Source organism: Centroberyx affinis, unplaced genomic scaffold (genome assembly GCF_046629955.1).
Source record: "Centroberyx affinis isolate AG114_WGS23_722 - 3 ecotype Tasmania unplaced genomic scaffold, CSIRO-AGI_Caff_v1 ptg000582l_1, whole genome shotgun sequence".
NCBI classification, from domain to species: domain Eukaryota; kingdom Metazoa; phylum Chordata; class Actinopteri; order Beryciformes; family Berycidae; genus Centroberyx; species Centroberyx affinis.
The window spans coordinates 460,929-485,837 of NW_027279222.1; the positions used below are offsets into that span (position 1 = coordinate 460,929).

Below are 24,909 nucleotides of genomic sequence, written 5' to 3' on the forward strand. Positions count from 1 at the left end.
CGCATAACTAATCTTTAATTTTTAAAGTTAAAGAAGACATGTAGCTTTGCATAAATGAATTCAAGAGCTGGATTATGAGATTTTTCTAGAGTGAAGGAATTTGAGGCTAATACATTTTTCATCTTCCTCCATAGATCCTGAGGGTTTCCCATATATCATTAACCGCATAACCACATGCTGTACAGAATGTGTCCACTGAGTAGCTCAGTGCAAAAGGGGGTTGAAAAAGAATAGCGTTTTAACATATTATCATACTGTTTCCCATCTAAACCAGGGAGAACCACAGGGATAAGAAATCTTTAAGGAACCCATGTGCAGAAAAATGACCTCTGGACTGTACCCAGGCCCTGTTCTGCTGTTGCTCTGCCTCCTTCTCCATGGCTCTGAGGAGACCTGCCCCTCCATGTGCCTCTGTACATCTGATACAGTGAGCTGCAGCTCCAGTGGTCTGACCAAACTACCTCAGTCCCTGCCCTCCTCCTCCATCACCCTGGACCTCAGCTACAACCACCTGTCCTGGCTGGGTCCGGGCAGCTTCAACCGGATGCCCAGGCTGGAAAACCTCCGGATGGCCCACAATCAGCTCAGCGCCGTGGGCCAAGCTGTGTTTCACAACGCCACCGGCCTCAGACACCTTGACCTGTCCTCCAACAAGCTGCGTGTGGTGGAGCAGCACTACTTTCAGGGGCTGTGGAGACTGGAGGAGCTCCTTCTCTTCAACAATAAGATTGCGCAGGTGGAGAGTGGCACACTGAACGGTCTGAGCAGCTTAAAAAAGGCCTACTTCAGCCTCAACCAGATCACAGACTTCCCATTCTTCTCCATCCGAGACCACAGTCATCCCTTCCTGACCATGCTGGACCTCTCATCCAATCGCATGACTACTTTGCCGTGGGAGGATGTGAAAGCCCTGCCAGGGTTGGTGCAGAAGGGGCTGTTCCTCCACAACAACTCTCTGGTGTGCGAGTGCTCCATGTACAGTGTGTTCTGGCACTGGGAAATGAGGGGCTACGACTCCCTGAAAGACTTTATGGATGAGCACACCTGCTTGATCTACGGGGATTCCCGCGCCTCCATCCGTTTCCTCCGACACAACCGCTTCTTCCAGAACTGCACTGTGGGAAAAACGGTGACGCTGCCTGTGACCGTGCTCCTCTCCAGCATAGTGGTGTCTGAGGGAGAAAGAGTCCGTCTAGACTGCCAGACGTCCCTCGGTAGCACGGACCTCTCATTTACATGGCTCTCCCCCAGCAAGGGGTACATCACCCAGACCAGCATTAACGACAATCTAATTAACCTGTTTCCTAATGGTACCTTGGAGATCTCTGCAGTCAAGGTCAATGACTCAGGTCTGTACGTATGCACAGCAGTGGATATTAAACAAACGCTGAACGCAACCCGTGAGGTGAATGTGACCGTAGTCCGGCCCACAGCGGAATCGTTCAACACGGGATACACGACGTTACTGGGCTGTGCAGTGACCATGATCCTCATCCTCATGTACCTCTACCTGACTCCGTGTCGCTGCGGCTGCTGCAAACAGCCCAGACCTCCAGCCATCCCCATCGCCACCTACGACCCCAGCAGCTTCTCCTCCATTTTCTCCCCCTCCGCCAGCCACAGAGAGCGGCCCAAAATCCAAAGCAATAAGCATGTGGCATTCATGGAGCCAGTGATGGAGGAACAGAACGGATGCCTGAAAGCCGACACTGACCAGTCCTCTTTGCAGTGGGAGTGGGAGACCTCAGGACGGACCAAAACTCCTTACTCAGGAACTAGCAGTGAGACGTGAAAATAAATCATTCCCACTAGTGTGTAAACGCTGTGAAGGAAAAAGAATATCATCTCTCTTTCCCTGACTTTTGCCAGCCGTGGTTAAAAGGCCCTCTGAACAAAGAGGGGAAAAAAGCAATATCTTCTGCTCCACTTCTGCTCTTCTCTGTCATTTGGCCAGTAGTTGTCTGAGATGAGAAATGAAAGTTTCAACTTTGGTTTATTACCCTTGGAGTACTGACATTGCTAAATCACAGTAGAGCCATTATCAGCCCTAAAAATCAGTTAATAACTTTTCTATGTACTCAGGTACCGCACTAGACTGGGGGGGGACGTTTCTACTGGGAGCGGAGAATGAAGCTGGCTGGCTTTTCACTGAAACTGTTTAACAAGGATTAAAAGCCATGGAAAAGCGCTGTAGGTTTATGACTGTAATGTAGTTTAGAAAGTAGGTTCAGTTTGTGTATCCCAGTTGAGTTGAAGTGGTCTGTAATTTGTGTGGTAGAGATAGGCACTTGCACTACAACAGCTGAAGATCACCTAACCTCTACAGCCCATATCTTTTGATAAGATGTAACTTGAACATAAGGTACTGAAAACTTTATCCAACTCCTGGAAACTTATGTTCCCTATGTTCTTAATAAATGTTTCAGACCCTTCACATCAGTTGCACGTCCTGGTGATAGCAGGTTTTAAAAGCAATAATTTGAAGCAAATGCATACATTGAAATAGGGTTGAATTCTCCTACTACTGAAAAAAAGAGGAATTAAAATACAGTGAAAAAAGCAATGAATGATTCTGGCCAGAAGCCATAGCTATCAGCAAAAATTTAAATATGTTATCTTGCAGAAAACAGGAGCGCATCCTGCAGCGATGCATCATCCATATACATATCTCATATGAACCTTTTGCATTAATCTGGCAACAAACAATAATGACTCTCTATCAGCACTCCTGCTTATCTGGCAAATAGCACAGTACAGAAATCTAGGAGTGTCAACAAACCAAAAGCAAACACCCACTGGACTTTCAAAGACAGGATCTCTTTGATCAAACAGCAGAACACTGAGGAACACTGAGGAACAAACAACCACAAAATCTGAACTGAAGTGACAAATACTTAAAGCAAATCTGACACCAATCTGGGATTGCATTGTATTGTATAGTTTTGTTTTGTTGATTCAGTGTAACATGCTTCAAATGACAGAACTACAGACAGCAACATCAGAGATGAAATATGTTAAAGTAAGGATTCACACGTACTGCCAAGGATAGGACTTAAATGTATAGGATGAGAACATTAGGTCAGTGACATGAAAGGCCAAAGACAGCATATGGGTGGTTAGAGATGAAGGGATATTCAATACTTGTTGAGACAAACAATGGCCTTAAAGGAAACAAATCAATCTCTGGATGTCCACGCATCTATAATGTTTTCAGATTTCAGTGGTTTAATCTTGATACAAACAGTGGATGGAACCAAAGATTGCATTGAGATTGGATAGGATTAGATGTAATCCTTCATATAATGTCAAGGAGATGTAGTGAGTAATCACACATCTTAGTCTTACATTTCACAAAGGAGAGGAAGTCGGCAGAGGAGAGGCCTTTGATTATTGCCAAATCCTTAATTAAAACATGACTGTTTTCAAGCCCGAGGAGACTAAGATTCTTGTGCAACTTGAATATAAATTCACAGAGAGAAAGGTAGAAATGAGTCAATCCATGGGAGACAGTGGGTAAAACTGGGACAGAACAGAATTGAAGGAGCTCTTTGACTGAGGAAAAATCCTTTTGACTAACTGAGAGAGCACTGCTTTCTCTATTGTACATCACTAACAACGTGAGCATCCTTATGATGAAGGCCCACAGATGGGCTGGTATGACAAATGACAAAAGAAAATTGTGAAACACTGTATAATCCTAACTAATTTTAAATATTTTAAAAAGAGTTTTAAAGTGCTTTGGTACCAGTGAACAAGCCTCATGAATAATATTCAAATGTCTGTACAAAAATTACATAACATGCCGTTATTTGGCCATGTGCGGTAAAATCCTCTATCAGGGTCTGTCCTGACCAGTTGCTTTTCAGAGACAGCGCACTATAGACATTACATGGAAGGATGAGTGGAGGTTAGGTTTTAGGAGATTACCACGAGGATAAAAACCAGGTGCTTTGCCAATTTCTCTGTTTTTTAATCCCTCTAATCTGGTTCCCCACTCTGACACAGCACACACAGCTGGGTTAGGGATTCATTGTTTCTGACATGATGAACACACAGGGGACATGATGTGATCACTTAATGACGGGACGTCCATTCACAGAGCATCTGCGAATGACCTTGCTTACGTAAGTGCACATCTGATTTAGGAATGAACCTGAGTTAACAGCATTTCAAAATTGGGATTAGTGAAGTTTGTATTCTAACGCCATTTGGTGACCACTTTTAATCTAAAAAGAGGATAGGACTGCCAGTACCTTCCTTACAATGAGAGGCCTTCGCATAAAAGAGTAGTATGATACAATATCCCTACTTTCGTTAGTTCAAACAGATATTTACAATTAAAATCAGATACAAATTTCCAACGGAGACAGAGTATATGTGGGTTTTGTAAGGTTCGGTCTATTGTGCAATATATCCTGAACTGCTCCAACAAGTTACACAGATGTACAGGAAAGGCCCACTTGACGCTTGAAAAGATGCCTTGTCCCAAAGCAAAACACCCCACCACGCTCCAATTAAAGCATGCACTTCTCTTCCCAGATTATTTGCTTTCTGGGATTTGGTCGGGTTCCAAGGGATTCAAAATGATTTTATTCAAGAATCTAATTACTGTGAATGGGGAGTTTTATTCTGAATAGCACAAGTGGCATTGCTTTCACTGGTGAAGGGCTGCCTTGACTGGCAACGGGGGCTATTACTGAACTGCCAAAACAGTCATCAGGGAGGAGTGGAGGCATCCAGCTGCAGCAGATACACACACATCTCTCAGACATTGTGACACCCACACACAGGCTCAGTCATGTCCCAGTGTCACCAATCCAACTAAAACCCCTTGTCTCACTCTAATTGGACACTTTACTTGGTATATGTGTTCGAGAAACACACGCGGATGCACAGTTTTCACCAGAATCTCTCACAGCGTGACTATAGATCTTTTTTTGGGAGGTAGCAAGCCGAAAAGACTAAAATAAATGTGTCCTGCTGTGCAACAGACAACAGGCTGTTTATCATACCTTCGCACTGAATCTAAACGCAGGCCGTGTTCTGAGTTTAGACATCAGTGCTGTGTCTTTGTAGCACTATCAAGCATCTGGGTGTCTACATGTCAAACGGGATTCTGGGCCCAATCAGATCACTGTGGGGCACATCGCACATGAACGCCTCATTAAGCAGATTTATGAATCTATCGCATATCATCGCAAACAAACCAAATGAGCATGTGCAGCGATACTTTCTGGTCTAGACAAACCATTCAGCATGTCAGAAGCATTATGCTTCCTCACACGGTCTCTCTGGGGCTGTTATGGGCGTCATCAGGTCCAAATTTGTTCAGATATTATGGCATTTCACAAGCACAGTGACCTAGAAGTACTGAAGTTTCACATTGTTGCCTCTGACCACTTTACTACAATATCCTCCTGTCTTTTAATTCTTCCTTAGGTGGTCACAGAGCGTTCCTTGCTGTTATCTGTCAGTTTCCAACATGAGCAGCAGGTGATATTGGTCCACTAATAAACCTCCTATGCAAAGGATATTTATGAGGGAACTTGTTCACTGAAACACAGCAATGAGCTTTGATGAAATTCAGCTTCATTATTTCCACCTATACTGACCTTTACTGAGATAGAGATTATAAATACCATAAAATACATTGACCATACATTTCAATAAGCCAGTCTACACATACAGTAGCTGCATTTGAGCAGGAAGACGCCTTCATTATCATTCCCGCACTAAAATACTAATGTCCTTTACTGAGATGGACATTATGGATAGAATGGAATAAATTAATTATAATAATCTACACACACAGAAGGAATATTCCCACAATTACTGTCACTGTCTGTGTGTCAAGTGAGGTTATCGTACTTAATGTTTTTTGCTGTGCTGTTTTTTTTTTTTTTTTTTTACCTCCTACAGTATCACTATCATAAGAGATTGCTGATATTTTCTTCTAAAAGTTATTATAGGATCGGTCTTGTATAGGATACGTTCAAGTTCACTAGCTTCCATTTTCTTATGCGCCAAATCACACCCGGATTTTAGTTGAGGTAAAAATTGCCTCTGCAAGATCCCTTTTAATCGAAATGTGTTCACTTACTTTCTCCTGGATCGGCACGTGCCGTTCTGCTGATCAGGGCTCAGTTTTGTCTTTCAGGGCCTAACAGGAGCTGAAAATAGGCAAATAAAAGTTGGAAATTATGGAGGTTTGTCATGTGCTGAGGTAGGGGGGCGAAACAAGAGAAGCAGGAGTGGGTGACACTCACACCAGAGCGCTGCCTGACTTCTTCTACCTGGAGAAAAGGCAATCATCCCACATGGACGAGTCTCCCTCAGTTGAGCGTCAACAGAAAACAGCGCCCTCTGCTGTTTTCTCCAACGAGGTAATAAAAAAGCATGATCAACCCAAACAAAAGAGAATATTACCTACCTCTCCTAATAATCCTTTCAATAATGGTAGAGCCGAGGGACCAATGACCTTCAGCATGCGGTTTCAAAGGCTTTTAAATGGATGCATTAATACCACGCTGCTCTTTACAAGTCCTGCCTGCAGAAGGCCACTCTGGAGACTGGAGATTAAAAGATCCATACTCTCACATTTCCACTGCAGTGCTTTGCATCTTTTGTCATGGTCTAAAAGTAATCCTTTCCTCCGAATTTAGAGGCTACAGTGTATATTAATACTTAATGCCAGTGGTGTGCACAGACTCTGAAAAGGACAGGGGCAAATTCTCTAAAAGGGCAACTTGTGTGTCCTGGTGGCTCAGTTGGCAAAGCGCCTACCATGTAAATGCAACATCTTGGGTTTGAAATTGGCCTGAAAACTTTGCTGCTTTGTTACATCCCCCCCTCTCCCATCTTTTCTGTCTCTTTTCACTGTGAACTGTCTAATAAAGCAGAAATGCCATAAAAAATAATCTTTAAAAAGGCACTTACCCAAAAATGCGAGAGGGGTCCGGGGGCAAGATGCTCCCCCAGGGAGAATTTTTTGAAAGTCTGCTTTTAAAAAGTCATTTCTGGGTGAGATTTGTTCAGTGGCATGAGCATACCCTTTCAAGGGAGAAATGTAATATACTAGCATTTCTGACCTCTCAACAAGATTAATATGTAATCCAATCTAAAAAATACAGGTATAAAATGAAATGCAGTGTGGAATTGAACAGCTTTGAAATATCAAATAGGACCCTAACAAATTAGCTTCTTTGTTTAACAAGATAGCTTCCATTTCCATTTCAGAAACTAAGAAAACATGTTTTCATACAAGATAAGAAAACAGTATTAGTGTTTCTAGATTGTGTCACTTGGTTTATACAAAATAGTGTTGGTATTCAGTAGTTGAAATTTCCACTTTCATCAACAAGTTGCACTATTCTGTCAATAAGAGTCAATTCTTTTGGGGGTTTGAAGGCCCTTAAGATATTCAGGTGAAATGGCACTAGGCTGCTGAAAGTGAAGAGACACTTGCTATTTTAAAAATATAGCCCATATTCAGACCAAAAGTAATCATACAGTTTATGGTGTGAAAAATTAGATGAGAGAAATAGACGTAGTCCCAGGTTTAAAATTGTGCTTCCAGGCCGTAATAGTTGCTTCTCAAAGCTGTTTGACATCTCACAATTTAGGCAGGTTTTTTTTTTCATCCAAAGCAGCTACAAACATTTTCGTCTGTACAGATTGGATAAGAGGGCAAATGTCTTATGGTTTTAGGAGGATGAAAACATTCATGTAGCCTTAATGCTCCCTGCACATTTTGAACATCCTGTATATATGCTGTAATTTCACCTGTTGTTTTTCATTTGTAATATATTACATATATTTTGACTTAATAGTGCACATATTTCTTTTTTTTAATCTAATTTACTTCTACTGCTACCTTTTCTGCACACCCTATTAATGCTCTAATTTCAACCTCTTCATACATTCATACCCCCATTTGCTGTGTTCTTTCTATTCAATTTTTCTTTGCCTTATCCTGTTGTCATTTGCTGCTGCAACAGCCAAATTTCCCATCGGTGATCACTTAAGTTCCATCTTATCTGAGGTGCGCCTAGAGTATGAGTGAAAGGACAGTAAGACAGCTGTGGTTTACATTTTTAATGGTTTGCTTGACACTGTCATCAAACCCATCACACAAACAAGATTTGAAACGTTTTATTTTAATAGATTTTTTTGAACAACCAAATATGTAAAAAAAAAAGAAAACCAACAGCAAAAGTGAAGTTTCATTCACTTCTTTTTTTTTTTTTCTTTAAAAAAATATCAGCCTTCCCCCTTGTTCACAAACCGTTTCAAAATTGGGACAAACAGAAATTACATGACAAATCCGAGAAGCTGGAAGGCCATTACATTTCTTGGCAAATATAAATATAGTGGTTTGAACAGGGTCTGAAACAGCTCACATGGAAAGAGCATACATACAGTATACACGACAGTAGGACACTCGGCACTGCCTGTATCAATTTTTATTAATGTAGAAAACCAGGATCCTTATTTAATGATTTAAATCAATGTGTTTATGACAAGTAAATATATACATTCAGCCAGCTCTAATAGTCTCTGGAGTATGGCGTTCATGTTCCCCCTTACATCACCATGATTGTCTATTCAGGGGGAGTAATTGTGAGAGTATGTGTAGTCCGGGTAGTAATCTTGCCCCCCACCCCTTCCCAGTGGATAACCCCAAGAGCAGGGTCCACCTCCGGGCCCCTCCCCCCGTTCGTGTCCTCGTCCTGGCCTGGGCCAAGGCCCTCCAGGTGGGGCTCCTCTCCCTCGGTAGCCCCCTAATGAACCAGGACCCATAGCACCCCGTATAGCCCCGTGAGCCATCGGTCCATGAATGATTATATTGCTGTAGCCTCCACCACTCAATGGATGTGGAGGCAGCTTAGGTCTGACTACTGTGCCCCCCCTGGTGGCTACGGGAACACCCACACAAGCTCCAAGGTTGTCAGCGCAATTTACCGGAGTCCTTCCCCCCTGACTGCCAGGGGTGCTGCCGCCGAGGGTTTCAGTCCAGTCCCTCTCCCCGCTCTGGGGGAGCCCACTATGGGCCGCTGAGCCAGATGTGGCCGCACCCTGGCTGCTGGCAGTCTCACAAGTGCTGGTCCCTGCTGTCCCCCAAACACCCTCCCCAGGTCCGCTGAGTGTCCTGTCTGTCTGCTGCGTGGGGGTCCCGCTAGCACTTTTAGATACACTGCCCATATAGCTGAGCTGGGCATCACTCTGGTCTGTGTAGGGGAGGGTGGTGGAGAGCGGAGAAGCCTCCACAGCTGTGCTGGGCAGTGAGCGAGCACCGCCTGTAGAGAAGGCCGCAGCCCCAGACCCTCCAGTGTCAGAGCCATATGTATGACCCATCATCATGAGGTGAGGCGGAGGGGGAGGTTTGACCTCCAAGGGGAGGGAGGCCAGGTTGGCCAGAGGTCCTGCTGTGGTTATGAGAGGCGGGGCTGGGACTGTGGTAGAGGCTGTGGCTGGGGGCCGGTAGTCCTGTTCGTGGGTGCTGCTGCAAGGTGAGGCAGGATAGGCAGGGGAGGCCATGTAGCCAGAAGAGCCAGCGTAGGATGCCCAGGAAGCCGAAGGACACAGGAAGCTCTGGTGGGGGTTCACAGAAAAGCCTCCAGGTGACATGCTGCCAACGTCTGAGGAGCCTAGCTGGTTGGTGGCTTTGAACTGAGAGATGGCTGTTTTGAGAGCGGCGTAGTCAGACAGGTTGGGAGTGCTCTCGGGGGTCACCTGCTGGTCTGGGAGTGGGGGACGGAACTCCTCCGTCTCCGGTGGGGGCGGCTGTGGGGGCTTCTCTGTAGCAGCTTCCTGGTTGTGCTCTGAGGACTCCGATATGGCTGGGGGCTCACCGTCATCAGAGTCTAACGACATGTCCTCCTCCTCCACGCACTCATCATGCACTACTGGGAGAGCAGGAGAGAGCACAGGGAGGGAGGGGAGAGAGAGAGAGAGAGAGGGAGGGGAGAGAGAGAGAGAGAGAGAGGGAGAGAGAGAGAGAGAGAGAGAGAGAGAGAGAGAGAGAGAGAGAGAGAGAGAGAGAGAGAGAGAGAGAGAGACATTCAGAAGTGAACAAATGTACAAATGCATTCACAGTACCAAAGGCCTGAAAAAGATGTATGTGTAGTAGTACAACCATCTTTATTCAGCCAAGTGGCAAGTTAATTGTATGGGACACAAGCCAATTTAGCAACGCCATTATTCTACAGCAAAATTATATGAGTATTCCTAGTGTTGGACTATGAAGCTACTATTGACACTACCCACCAGTAGAGGGCGGCGTTGGAAGCTCGTTCTGATTGATGGAGCCAATCAGGCTGTGGAAACCGCTCAGGATGTCATCAATGCTCGCTATCACTATTCCATTTCTGGAGTACTGTAGGAACATCTCAAACGGCCTCTCTGCAACAGCAAGCAACAAAATGCGAAGTTTAAAGGAATAGTTCACCCAAAAATTAAAATTCTGTCATCATCTACTCACCCTCATGCCAAATGAAACACAGGTGAAATTTGTTAGTCCATATAACACACAGGGAGGTTGCCAGCACAGCTTGGTAGCAGCCTTCTCCAAAACAATTGAAGTCAATGGGGACCTGTTCTTTAGAGTTCCAAAACAAAAACAGCCAAACAATCACACTGAATAGAAAGACCTATACATCATTATTTGTTGCAAATCAATGAGCTGTAGTTAAGATTTGCACTAAATTATGGTGTAAATATAGGGCTTTTTGGTACTCTGAAGAACTGGTCCCCACTGACTTCAGTTGTTTTGGAGAAGGCTGCTATGGAGTTGTGCTGGCAACCTCCCTGTGTGTATATGGACAAACTTCACCTGTGTTTCAACTGGCATGAGGGTGAGTAGATGATGACAGAATTTTCATTTTTGGGTGAACTATTCCTTTAATGCACATATTGAATCAGTCAAGGACAGGGCTCTAAACAACAGTAAAGCTTCTAATCCCCTAAAATGTAAAAAATCAAATATAACTATATATAATTTATTCAACTTGAAGGCATTGAGGAAAACGCCTTACATAAACAAGTTTCAGAGATACACAAATTCGGTTCTGTGATTTATCCGGTATTAATGGTTGAATCTGAAGTTCACACTTTTTGACACACATTCACACACTTGTGTCAGATCAATGGGCAAAAACGATGTAGCTGATGGCCGTGATGAAGAGGATGATGATACCTGTGAGAAAGATCAGGTGCCGCTGCTGGGTGTGCTGAGCCTGGAGCTTGATCAGGCAGTCCAGATCTGGGGCCTGACGTGATTGGGTGTCACACTCATGATAAGGTAGGAACTCTACCAGATGCTTCTTCTGATAGACTGTCAGGAGGTTCAGCAGCCCCATGGCATTGGTGTTCAACCTATGAAAAGACAACAGACATGTACCGATACGGAGTCATATATTTGTCCACTGCTCACGGCTAGGTGACGCTTTGGTTCATATTTACCACAGCAATGTGATCATTACTATTCTGGGCCTCTCTCACTACTATTTTGGATCAGTCCCCTACTAAGACACTGACCTGCCCAGCTCTTTAAGCTTCTTTTGGGACTTGCAGTGCACCTTCCACTGCCAGGGGTGTTCAGGGGTGCTCTGCTCCTCCAAGAACTTCAGCAGCCCCTGCAACCGATCTGGACAAGACAAAACAACACAAACTCTGTTAGGATTTATTTTCGACTGACACTTCCATGACCTCGCACAGATCCCAGACAGATGAGTAAAACTTACCCTGCGTAATAAGGTCAGGGTTGAGGACAAACTCATCAGACACCATGAAGCCTCCAGACACAAACAGCTCGTTGTAGGTGTGGTTCTTGACGTCGTCCAGAGTGTCCACTCCAGCAAAGCTCACTGAGGACAGCTTCTTCAACGACACCAAGGCTGGGATCTGCAGGGGGAAGACAAAGGATTTTTACAAATGGGGCACTTGGATTTATTCTAAATTAAAAACTCTGGTCATTTTATAATATATATATATTCCAATAATAGATATGGATTGACACAATACTAGGGATGGGACGATATATCGAAATTCAATATCACAATACAAAAATGTGACAATACGCATCATGGGGCAGAAAGATTAATTGTGATACTCTACATTTTATTCTGCTGTAGTAATCACAAATGAGACGGCTTGCCCATCACTATTTCACAAGCTCTCCATCGAAATTATACTTTTTGCATTTTGTAATGACATTTTTAAATTGTTGTTTACATTCTAGCAAGCCAATGCCATTGATAGAAATTGATTTGTGGCTCAGAAATAAACATAATTCTGCAGTCATACTTTGACTGTGCAACTTTTACTTATTACATCTGATCATGGTTGTATCGACTCGTGAACCCCATATTGCGTATCGAATCGTATCGTGAGAGAATATCGTCCCGACACAATACTGATTTAATATGCAAAGAACTCTAACTGTGAAATAAAACTAATTCAACTCGACAGCCAAATAAACCACAATACATTGCAGCAGGTGGAAAAATTTAGTTAGGATCTGCTTGATTACTGGGAGCAGATCCGCCTGGATCAGCTGACAATGAGTCATCTGAACAACAGACTGGAAGTGTGACAGTGACCATGTTGGAGAGGATGATGGGAAGTGATGGTACCTTGTGGACGTGTGCAGCGATGTCCTCATTCTGGATGATGATGAGGAGCTTATCTAAACTGCTGCTGTTTTCTAGAAAGGTCTGCGGGTTGCACTCGCTGTTTCCCAGACTTATCAAGTACCCCTTGGTGACAGAAAGGAGAGACATAATTGTTAGCGCTCTCTCTCTCTCTCTGAAACACGGACTGTACAGCGAGTAAGAGGAGGGTGTAGTCTATCACATTACTATTCCTACACTTGTACTGTGGTATTGCACATGTGTTGCTTGACCTAGGTTAAACCTTGGAGACAGATAATACAGACATACACGAGATGCACCATCTCAGGGCCATGTCAGTTATCAGTCATGTGGCAACATAGAGTCTGCTATTTAGTCTGTCATTTATATATCTGGACTCTATATACACATCACATGACTGTCACAGTACAGGGACAGACTGGCGTTCCTCTCCAATGATGCATTATCTAATCTAATAACTGATCAGATCGACTCCTGTCTGTTCCTGTGCTCCGGTAGCAATACTACATACAACAGTACTTTTCACTTGAGTATGGCTGTGCAATTTATTACTGCAGACAGCTGTGGAGGGTTCTCTGGCTCCAATAAAACAATGGCAGTCCAGGAGTTTTGAGTTGTCATTTTTTCTCCCCCAACGAAAAGAAAGAGCAGATTGAGAAATACGATGGGTCATCATCACTGACTCGTTCCTGCCAATATGGACCATAACAGAGGATAATAAAAACAGTGACAATGTTAGAAATGGGGTTGTTCTGCCAAAGCCTCCCAGGGAGCTAATGCTGTCAAGGTTCCCTACCCATTTTCCATTTCCAATTCCATGCTTTTTCCAGAACTTTATTTTTGGCTGGATTTGAAAATCTACATTTGGTTGGTGTTCATTATAATGTCCGTTGATAGTGGCAGGGCAGTGTGTCTGTCAACTCAATTGATGTACAACTACGTAAAATGGGCAGTAATATGTATCGGGGACTGAGTAACAATATTTTTCCATATTTTCCAAAAATGTCTGTGTACTTTCCAAATTTTGAAACCCTGGAAATTCTTGCATATATTCCACACTTTCCAGACACACATGGGAAGCGCGTATCTTACCTTGATCTCCTTGCAGACGGTGCTCTCGTCCCCCTCGTCCCCAGAGTAGATGTAGAATTTCACTGTGTTCTTGGTGACATCCTTGAAGATCTCCACCAGGCTGCTGAACACTTCAGGCTTCAGCTGACCAATCAGGCTGTTGGCCAGTAGGTTGGACCCAGTGCCGGGAGCAGAGCCCGGGTTTGGGCTGGGGTTTTGAGTAGAATTAGACTCTGGGGAGTCTGTGACTTGAGAGGGAGAATAGATCTCTCCCCCCAACTCTGTCGAGGCAGCATCTGTTTTTGTCTTAGTGGATGCTTTCTCTTTGACAGTGCCCAGTTTACGGCTGTGAGAGGAGGCGGCGCTCTTGGACTGAGAGGGTTCTACTTTGGTTTTGGGAGTAGGGGGGGTGGTGGGCGGCGGTGTAAGATTAGACGTGGTCACTTGGGGAGGTGGGGGAGAAACCTTGGAGGCAGGAGGTGGAGCTGGGATCAACTTGCCCATCTTCTCACACAGTGCTTTGACATGCCCCTGGACCGGGACAGAGGTGACGTAGGGTACAACAAAGTCTGAGAAAGAACTGTTGGGCAGCCACGAGTGACGTGGGGGCAACCGTGGGGGCAACTGGGAGGTATAGTAGATGTGGTGTGTCTGCATGATGCTTTTAATGTCAGAGGTGAGGCTGTGAATCTCCTGGTTGAGTATGGTGTCCAGGCTGATGGAGGGCCTGGGGGGAGGCTCCTCTACTATGGCTAACCTGGGTGGTGGGGCTGCCTTTTTCACTTCCACCACTGGAGGTGCCTTAAGCTCTGGGTTGCTGTCGGCCACTGCCACAGGCTCAGGAACAGGCTGGGCTTTGTCTGAAAGAAAGCAGAGAGGCCATTAAGGAAGTGCTGATGCTCTTCCAATCTATACATAATCATTTCATTTAATAATTACATAAAAACTGATTTTACAGGAAACTTGTTACAGTGATGCATTGGATACCAGAAATAAATAATATAATATAAATAATATCTAAATAAATATGGCTACTAAGTACAGGTCAGTGTGTGCTGGCTGCTTTGTGGTACCTTCATGTGTGGGTATACTCCAGGTTGGGTTGTCTGAGGTGTGAGCTTGCTCCACTGGGGAGCCCGGGCTGAACGGACTACCAGGGCTGCAGTCCATGTCCTCCTAAAAAGAGAATGCATCAATAGTTCTGATCAGAACTAACCTAACGTGTTCATTGCATGGTAAAAAAATATTCTGGAATAATAAACCCGGCATCAATTGTTTTGTGCTTGAGACACATCTCACCTCTGTGTAGTTTGTCTGTGATGCCGGCTCTTCCTGTTTCCTGAGGTCCGGGTCAGGGATGCTAGGCTCCCTCCTCCCTGCGACCGCCGAGGGCTCACCATGGTTTGGCTGCTCGGACACTGAACCCTGGGTCATGGCTTTGTTGAGAGTGGCCAGCAGGATCTTGAGAAGGCGCTGGGTTTCGTTGACTGAGGAGCTATGGGCATTGCCCCGGGCCCTCAGGTCAGTGTCGTAGATACCCATACTCTCCATCACTGCTGTCAGATTGTAGTTCTGTCCACTCTCATCTCCGGCTTCGTCTGCTTGGGCTCCTAGCAGGACACACACACACACAGTTAATGAGAGAATGAGAGGCATGTGCTAAATGTTGCTTGTTAGAAGACCCTGAGCTTCCTAATAACCGTAACCTTTCTAATAAAGACTTTTTTCCAAATCCCATTTGTATCACACGAGGAATGTGTCAGGATAACAAAGAGCTGTTGATCGGGCTGTTGATAAAAACATTATTTAAGCTATGTGGAATAAAAAACTGGAATAAATACTACTTAAATTGTAGAGTAGGGGCTTTTCGTGTCCCTAGTTACAGTTAGCAGCCAACAATTGTCAACAATTATAGTATTGGCACGCTGGAGTTTGGACAGCTAATTGCAGTTGGATTAGCTACAAAATGCATCCATTTTGATAAAAAAAAAAAAGATGTTTAAAAAGATCTGTACCAAAAAATCAAGTAATTTCATTTTGGTGACGTAAGCCAATGCACTAGCTGCATATTTCAATAGTGCCAATGTGTAGCCACATGTCTTTTACTTAATGACAATTATTGACAAACCTTTGCAAATCCATACATAAAACCATTCATGCCAAGTTGTGCATGTGCGCAACCCGCACACAAAACAGCAACATCACAAAGCCTGAGGCCCTCCTCACCTCTACTGGGTTCTCCGTTGCTCAGGGGATCTGTGCGTTGGTGTTTGTTCATGCCCCCCCTGTCCTCTCCCTCTAGTTTCCTCTTCAGACTGTGAGAGTCCCAGGCCCCATCCTCCCCAGCCTCCCCCCTTTCCTTCCCAGGATCCTTCACAAGGGCTTTTTTATGGAGTTGGATTAGCTTCAGCAGCTGTTTCATCTTGTCTTTATCATACTCATTCTGGGACAGCCGCAACCTCTGGGTCTGAGGCTGGGACTCAACCTGGGACTTGTGCTGCGACTGCCCCCCATTTGAATGGGACACCCCTGACCTCCGTCTGCTGCTTTCCGGAGGTGGCCTCTCTTGGGCTCTCTCTTGGGCAGGCCTCTCTGGAGGTGCCCTGTCCTGGGGTGGCTTTTCTGGGGGCCTCTCTGCCCTGTCGGAGCCCCTGTCTGACCCACCCCAGTCCGAAACGGGGCTGTATTCCACTGGGGCTGGGGCTGGGGTAGGCAGGGGGTTCTGTATTCTTTCAATCATGTCCTTTGCCTTAGTCAGAGATAAGATGTAGGTAGCGGGGTTGTGGACATAGGAGCGCAGCAAGCCATCCATGTTATATTTGGGTCTGGGCGCTGGGTGCAGGTTGCTCCGATCGTCCAGGTTCTGTTTGTATTCAGGCAGGCTGAAGGGCCGGACTGTGCCATTGTCTATACGAGTTAGGTAATCATGAGCCTGCCGCTCCACCCCAGCGCTCAGGTCCTTGCCTGGGTTGGGGCGCAGCTTGAGTAGGGCGTAGTGCACAGCTGGGACAAAGGGCTCCATGGAGGACATGATGGCAGGCTGGGGCTCCACCGACAGCGGCTCTGGCTCATATAGTCTGGATGCTGAGACAGAGGAGACAGGTGTTACTATTAAATATCAAAATCAGCACAGGTGCATCTGTAGTCCATGCTGCCCATGGAGCCCAAAGTTAAGAATGTATCGGGAAAAGGATGTATAGATATTAATACTTACAATACTTGACAACCATCCTTGACTCCTGAAAGACAAACAATGCCTGCAGGTTCTTCTCAAACCGCCCCCGCCGCTCTAGAAAGCAAACACAGCAACCTCTTCAGTGCTTAACCCCCACCAACCGGAACAAACAGATGTTCAATTCATGCAAAAGGGAAGAGTGAGAGCAAAAGAAAAAGTTTATTGGCACCTTTGGCATCGAGCATCTGAGCTGAGGACAGCAGGAAGAGAAAGCCCCTGTCAAACAAGGGCTTCACCAGCACCTGAACCAGGAGAGCAGACACTGCAGTTAGAAACACCCACTCAGTATGCCCCACTTCACAAAGTTAACATGTCATCTCATAAACATGTCATCTCATAACATCTCATAAACTACACAGACAGCCATTTAAAAAGCCAGCCTCAGTCTTACTATCTGATTATGGCGTCTTTAGTGATTAAAACAATGGGGGAAGATCTAGATGAGAGAGCAATGTATGGCAATGGCTCTCAAAATAGGACCTAGATAACCCCAGGGGTCCGAGATGTCAGGCAGGTTCCCAGTGAAAGGAGTAAAAGCTTAATTTCCCCAGTACTTCATTGAATAGCAGTTGGCAAAATGATTGTGGCAGAATAGCAGAATGTAGAAAAGTGGTTATTGTAATTATAGCCTTCCCTGTCTCCACTGTTATGTCTTCACCTACAGCACAGACAGGCAATTCTGCATTCAATAAAATCTGAAAATCTTCAGAAGATTTTCAGAAGAGGCATTTTCAGAAGAGGCAAGAAATGCGCTGAGAGTCCCGGGTCTAATCTGTATCTTTTTGAGGATCTCATGCATGAGAACCACTCGCATGTGACACTACAGGACCACTACAAGTGTCTTTCTCGGTAACAGTATAACATAGTGACTCACCATCCTCTCCCTCTCCAGTTTGTGGACCAGCGCTGCCAGGCTGCCACTGGTCGGCTTGCCCTTTCCATCCACCACTTCAAACAAGCTGCAGGACATCCCAACCTTCGTCACTGGGGACAGGGAAGAGCAAGTTGGAACAGGCAGCGAAAACCACCGCATCCAGAGCAGATGGACATCAACAAACATGGTGGGAAATTAAAATAAGTCACTAGCCAACTTTTTTAGTTTATTAGTTGCACTAGCCACTTTCTGTTTTGTTTTCTACTTTATTCAAACATATCTTACATTCTCTATGCAGTCATGATGAATTTAAATCAGATGTTAAGAGTTTTTGCATGCTCAAATATATTTGCAGTACTTGTTCCTGCAAATAATTTGTGTCTAACTTTAATAGGTTTACATGAGATAGCTATATCTAGCTTTTATACATTTCTAACAGGTTTAACTCTCAAACTAAGGTTTTATGTGGAAATATAGTGCATAATGTAGCCTTAGTACACTTGCTTTACAAATTGAATTTCAAATACTGCAGTACTGTCCACAAGCCCATTTTGTTTTTCATCCCTAACCCTCTGTTAGAAACATGTAATCAACAAAAATAATTCAACCACTAAGGAGGCTCAGTGGGTAGGGAGATCATCCCACACTGGAAGACCTGGGTTCAAGCCCCATGACAACAAGTATCCACTCTACTTAGGTGTCCATAAGCAAAATATTGAATCCCTACCTCCTGGGGCACTGTCCTGTAGCCGACCCTACGCTCTGACTTGGGTCTGCTTTAGGCCTTGATTTAGATTTGGACTAGTACGAGGTGTAAATGATGTGGTCCTCACTGACCTTCACGTGAGATGTTGTAGGTGTCCCAAGAGAAGAGCACAGGGGGAATCCTCCTCTTCACCTGCTCTAGTTGCATACCCCGACTCACCTCCAGCCTCTCAGGCCTGCAGGAGGGCATACAGAGATCAATCAGACAGTGACACACAAACGCCACCAGCATGAATACACAACTATGGTTCAAATCAGGCCTCTCAAAAAAACTGAGGTCTACATTTTGCACAAATACATTCTTAAATATTTCCTGTTTTCACACAAAAAATACATACAATGTTAAGGTTAAGCATGTAAGAAATCTTTTACAGCACACCCCACAGTCATTAATGATTAACAAAAAAAATCCCAATAACACTGAGGATGTGCTTCTAGAGATAAGCAGACACAGGTGTGAGGGTGAAGGTTTACTCACAGTTTGAATGGCAGGTAGGGGCGTGTGGAGGATCGTAAACAGACCTGGAACAGCTCCTGGCCCTTGTTCACCAGCGGACCACTCCAGACAGTGTAGCAGCTCTTCCCTACATGGCATCAACACCACAGGTCAAAGGTCAGACATGATGTAAACAGAAAAATCCAGGCTTATGGTTGAAAATCTCTGTGCATAAATTGATGTGACAACAGCAGTCTCAGGTTTGAAGTTCAATATGTTTTTTTAGATTGTGTATTGTAACACAACACTGTTTATACTGAGACACGCAAATATTTCAAGAGAACATGCTAATAACATTCTTAAAAAATGCTGTACCTCTACTTCCTTCAGGGGAAATAGTGTTGAACCTGTTAATGGGAGAAAGAAAAAAACTGTTTAAAAATCAACCATAGAACACAGTGGCGATGCTATACATGTTGTGTTGCGTGCACTCCTCCTCACTTGAAAATACATGCTGGATTTCCACAAGAAAACATACCTGTGTGCAGTCATAGGAGCTGATGCAGCCTCCTTGCCTTTGTACTGAAAGGAAACCACAGCGTATGGACACACATGCCTGGGCCGTGCCTTGATCTCATTGAATGCAAACTCAAAAAAGTATTGCTGAAAGGCAAAGAGACAGATCCATTCAAATAGAGAAATACGGTCCAACAGACATTAAAACTTGAAAAAAGTCCATTGATAAAACATATATACACTCGTACAATCATTGAACCATAAGGAACCCATGTTCACCTGTGTGAGCTCAAAGGCCCTGTATGACAGCAAAGACGTGACCCTATTGCCACTTTTGGACACATGACAGTCAAACTTGGTCGTAGGTTCCATAGCATTCTTGGGCATGTTCTCATGGATGTGCTTTAATCGGCCCTGAGAGACAAAACATACTGGTTGGCTGGAGGTCCCACAAGAATTAGCAGCATCAGCATGAACATATGGTTGTTATTACAGGAAAGTAGAAAGGTATTCCATACCCTCATAACTTTAAAAACGATCATGTCCCCAAAGAAGCCCACATCAAATGGGTTAATTTGAAGCAAATCAGAGAATTTGGAGAGATAAACACCTAAAATGACAGAAGAACTGAATTAAAGGACAAGCATCATAATCACACTCCATCAAAATGCATTAGAGAAAGAATCGTCAACACTCATCATCACTGTTAATTACTTGTTGATGCTTGTTGACATTTTGAGAAACACTTTGAGGCAAAGCCTTAATTCCTTGTGTAGGCACTGATACTACACCAATCAGCTCAGAGCCAACACTTAAGTTATGTATTGTCACATATACTGGAGCCATTCTCAGCTGTTGCAAAGCCATGTATTAGGTGTCTTCCGTTGTAACTTTATCACGTCAAAATTCTAAGCTGCTTGCCAAAGGATAAAGACAGCAGCCGTACCAGAAGTGGCTCATGCTAACTCCTACATTACAGTAACAGCAAATGCAAATCAAACATCCTCAGACCTAGATCGATAACAAAGCTGTCCCTCAAAATCCCTCAAAAGAATGGAACTAGTTAGGGAGCCAACCTTCAGAGAATTATCATGAGTGAAAAAAACAAAAACAAAAAAAACTTTCATCACATCTACTTCTATGCAGAGTCTCCTTGTAAGTCAAGAGCAACACATAAGAGCACAGAGCAAGCCAACTTACCCACTGCTGGATTTCCTAGCGTAGTAATCCTGGAGTGCCCAACCGACAGACCCTTCTCACAGATCCACTGGAGCTAGAGATACAAGGGAACATACAAAGCTCAGAATCATGTAAAAAGCCAATCTTAGTCTATGACTTATCCATCATCTTTTTTTGCCTCAGAGTGATGTTTTGCAGGCAGGCTAACCTTGGATTTGTCAGGAAAAAGGAAGCAGTAAGACTCAGCCAGTTCTTGTTCAGTGCGCCCCTCTTGCTTCATCTCTCTCCGCTTCTCTATAAACTGGCAGACAAAAGGAGTAGACAGGAAAGTTGATAAGCTATAGCAATCTGTAACTCATAAAATCTAGCACAAGGCTCTTTTAGAACACGCAATTTGGAAGAGCAAACACCTACACTTTGTCATACATTTATTAGAGCCTGCTCTCAGCATGTGCTTTCTGAGCTACAAGTGCATTTTTGGGATTATAGCACCATCTAGTCGTTTTCAGACCTTGGCTGTGAAGACTGCTCAATATTTAAATGACAACATTCTTGCTATATTGTATTGTAACCTACAAAACAACGCTGTTTTTTTTAAAAAAAAAGGAGCAACTTAAATGCTGATGTTCACAGTGTGGAGAACAGGAAGACAATGCCCAACCTCCTTCTCCAGCAGTTCATTGTGAATGAGCCTGGCCTTGCAGTAGGAGAAGGTTCCTCGTGATGATGAGTCTAGGTAAAATGACGAGAGAGTCTTCACAAGGTCCTCAAACTCCCGGCTGTCAGGGGGCAGAAACTGGTACAAGCCTGCACACACAAAGGGGAATCGGTGGATTAGCATATGGCATTAGCAGAGTTTACCTGTGTGTGCATGTGGAGAAAAGGGTCAGTGCAGAAAGCAGCATAATCACAACAAAACTTGAATTCAACTAACAGGAGACAGCCTCCTCATCAAGCTGATCGTTGGAATCATGCAACACCGGCTCGTATTATGATTCCTTTCATGTCAACACAAGAAGCAGGGCTCACACCAGCAGGCCCATGATGGACGTTTCATACTTCTATGCCAGGTGAGCCACTTCTCTGGCTACTCTCTGACTCTGGCTATATTCTGCATGTAGGTTAGTATAGCTCAACGGGCTTGCAATGAAGCAGTAGCACTCTATGGGGAACTTATTTTCTCATCTGCTAAACGCAGCTAATCACACCAGCTTACCAAAACTTGTGCTTTGGGAAAGAAGGGGTGTCAATATTCGGATTGGAAAAGGTGATAAGCAACAATAACCACAGTCATTTGCATAAACAAACCACTGTCTATGCGTGACCAGTCTTGCATCAGTCTGTATTTAGATAGGGTGGATCATTTCAATCCAAACATATCCAAAGGAGTGAAACCACCGGTGCCTGTCTACAGACTACCTGCATGGAATACCATCACCATCAAGCTGTGGGCCTGCTAGTAGTAAACAACTCTCACGTGAGTCACTTGGAGTCTGGAGACAGCTCACAGCGGTGCACACACAGCCAGGTTTGTCCTGGCTTGGCTTCGCAGCCATTTGTGTGAACCTTTCCAACTTGGGCTATTAGGCATTTTACACATCAAAACATGCAACCTGCAGAGGGAAGAGTTTACCAAACATTGCAAGCAGGGCTGCCTTGAGATGATAGGCCCAGCTACTTCTGCTCAACTTTGCATATATACAAATAACTGATGTTCAATGCAAGGTCCTAGGACCATTGCCAATGTGCCACTTTGGTTTGAGTACTGGAGCCATCTCATTGGCATTGTAGGAGGCTGCAAAGGATGAATGATTTGAACTCAGGTCTATTAAACTGAAATGATGCACTAAAGCACCAATGACACCAAGTGTGTGTGTCTGCACTCGTGGGGTGATAGCATCCCTATTTAGATTTCACCAAAGAGTCATGGCATTGCTGAGACCTTCTACGAGATGGGTGTGGTGGATAATCTTATGCACTTTACTGTGGTCAAGAGGACACCCACATGCTGTCAGGTGAGTACTGAAACGTGCTCATGATATCACCATCACAACAACGGCAAGGCTCCCATGAATAGCTGTCAGAACCAAACAAGGTGGGCTTTCACTGGGCAGTCTTCAGGTGCCTCTTTCAGGCCCCTTCACAGCAACGTAGCTGCCTGCTGCTTATGGGTATCTTGGATACCTGAGCCAGACTACCAAAGCAATGGCTGCAGAAAACTAACGCTCCTCTCGGCAGACCAATCAAGGTTATCCATGGACTTAACAATGCAACGTTAATTTTAACCTCAAGCGACAGTGAATATTCCGCTAACATTGATAAGCTAGCAAGGCCAGCTAGCTGCCAAGCTAGCAACATGCAGCAGCAGAATTATGAAAGACAGGACAGGCTCTGTTCAAAATAGTAGCGAAAGGGCACCACCTTTCCGTTCCCTAATCTTCCTTGGGATTTGAAAATTTTTTCGTGGCAACTCCTCGTTCAGTCTCTGGCCAGGCAAAGGCGAGCTGCTGGAGCTCCGGGCGTCTGTCTGCACGCTCCTCCGCCGATCAGGGGCTTCTTGTTCGGGCATTACACTGTCTCCACATCCAGTCTGATCGCCATTTTGGTTGGCTGTGGCCGAGGTGGCGGTTGACGGCGAATTCTTCACGGATTCGCCCCCCTCCGAGCGGAGCTCGCCTTTCTCGGAACATTCTGTGTCCTTTTTCCCCTCCGCGGTGGGGTTCAGGGCCATTTTCGGGCACCGTGCACGTCTTGCGGGCAATGTAGCTCTCTAGATACGGCGCCGCTTCACAGACACACTCTCCTCCTCACCCAACCTCCGCCATTGTGAAAATGACGTACACGTTCTTCTCCACCACTGCAAAACGCTGCCGTCACTCTGTTTACATACAAGAAAATCCGCACCACCTAGCGGCCCACAGATGTATTGCGCGAACTGATTTAGTAATTTGATGTAATGGAAGTGACGCGCGCGCGCGCGCGCGTGCGTGTGTGTGTGGGAGAGTGAGAGAGAGAGAGAGAGAGAGAGAGAGATAGATAGGGAGTGAGTGAGTGAGAGAGAGAGAGAGGGAGAGAGAGAGAGAGAGCGAGATTGTGAAAATAGTGCCCAAATTAACCTTCACGGATGAAGAGATAACATCAATTGAAGCCAAATCTAAGCCAAATATGTCACATCCTGCCACAAAACTAGAGGTTCGGAGTAACTGGGTCTAAATTACCTACATTTTACCTTTTATAACCTATTGTTTATGTCACTTTTTACCGTTCTTATGGTTTGCATTTTTAATAATAATGATCTCTTTCTTTTTTCACACAAACACTAATTCCACACACAACCTGCTATTCATGTACTGCGCGGAGGGTCTGCTTGTGGGAGCTGAGTAGGCAGCAACCCAGATCCTCCGCTGTCCAGGTACTCACAATCACACACGCTGTCCAGGTACTCACACACACACACACACACACACACACACACACACACACACACACACACACACACACACACAGATATACCGATACAAGGATTTAGAATCTATTTAAGTATCTCTGTAAATGTTGACTGACTTCTTTGGTTCAGACCTATATTGATTGTTTCATGTAGCCTACGTAATTGCTTTGACAATTATTATTTTATTTTTTGCCAATAAAGCTGTTAAATTGAAATGAATTGAAATTGAAAAAGAGAGAGAGAGAGAGAGAGTCGGGTTCACAGGCATTTTGGAAATCTGTCAAGAACTTGGGTATTTTTATTGAGCTACAATTACTCTTTTCTTTCTTTTTTTTTTTTTTTTTTAGCAAAATTCAACTCAGTCAGGAGCCTACCATCTCACGCCTCATTACAGCCTCCTACTGATTGAGGCCTTCTTGGAAATCATGTGATCAGACCAAACTGGCCATATTTAACCGCACAATTGCCATCATTTTCCATGCATATAGATGTTCTTCTCATCAACTCATTCGCACTTAAAACTGATCCGGTAGGTTGATCCAACCTACAAAATAATGCCACGGTTTGATAGAATGATCATATCCAGTGTAATACACCATTTTACCACCAGGAGACAGCAGAGTGGCAGAAATGATTCCAAAACAATTTCTTCCAAAAGTAGGATTACCCAATTAGTTAGAAGAATTAGCCTATGTGTAATTCTTGATGTTTTGAATACTTTGTCAGTCAAACCTT

The 24,909-nt window shown here is 44.5% G+C and overlaps 2 protein-coding genes across 5 annotated transcripts; one reads left to right on the plus strand and one right to left on the minus strand.

Moving 5' to 3' along the window:
• The first annotated feature begins 322 nt into the window (after nt 1–322).
• Nucleotides 323–1,792, plus strand: LOC139643310 (amphoterin-induced protein 3). The gene has a single exon (XM_071518423.1). It carries the CDS (start codon nt 323–325, stop codon nt 1,790–1,792), a length of 1,470 nt encoding a protein of 489 aa, XP_071374524.1.
• Nucleotides 1,793–8,086: 6,294 nt separating this feature from the next.
• tasorb (transcription activation suppressor b) lies at nt 8,087–23,532 on the minus strand. 4 transcript variants are annotated; one of them, XM_071518437.1, is made up of 23 exons: nt 23,148–23,532; nt 21,388–21,533; nt 20,935–21,027; nt 20,748–20,820; nt 20,066–20,157; nt 19,827–19,961; nt 19,570–19,694; nt 19,407–19,438; nt 19,074–19,179; nt 18,668–18,771; nt 17,831–17,940; nt 17,126–17,198; nt 16,936–17,010; nt 15,948–16,805; nt 15,021–15,331; nt 14,795–14,897; nt 13,743–14,581; nt 12,633–12,755; nt 11,742–11,901; nt 11,536–11,644; nt 11,195–11,373; nt 10,267–10,401; nt 8,087–9,902 (listed from the first exon to the last, which is right to left on the minus strand). In XM_071518437.1, exons 1-23 carry the CDS (start codon nt 23,455–23,457, stop codon nt 8,605–8,607), a joined length of 5,589 nt encoding a protein of 1,862 aa, XP_071374538.1. In that variant the 5' UTR covers nt 23,458–23,532; the 3' UTR covers nt 8,087–8,604. The 4 variants fall into 4 exon arrangements, with proteins under 4 accessions (XP_071374538.1, XP_071374537.1, XP_071374539.1 ...); XM_071518436.1 differs by having other exon boundaries at nt 8,087–9,905; XM_071518438.1 differs by lacking the exon at nt 12,633–12,755 and having other exon boundaries at nt 8,087–9,905.
• Nucleotides 23,533–24,909: the final 1,377 nt, after the last annotated feature.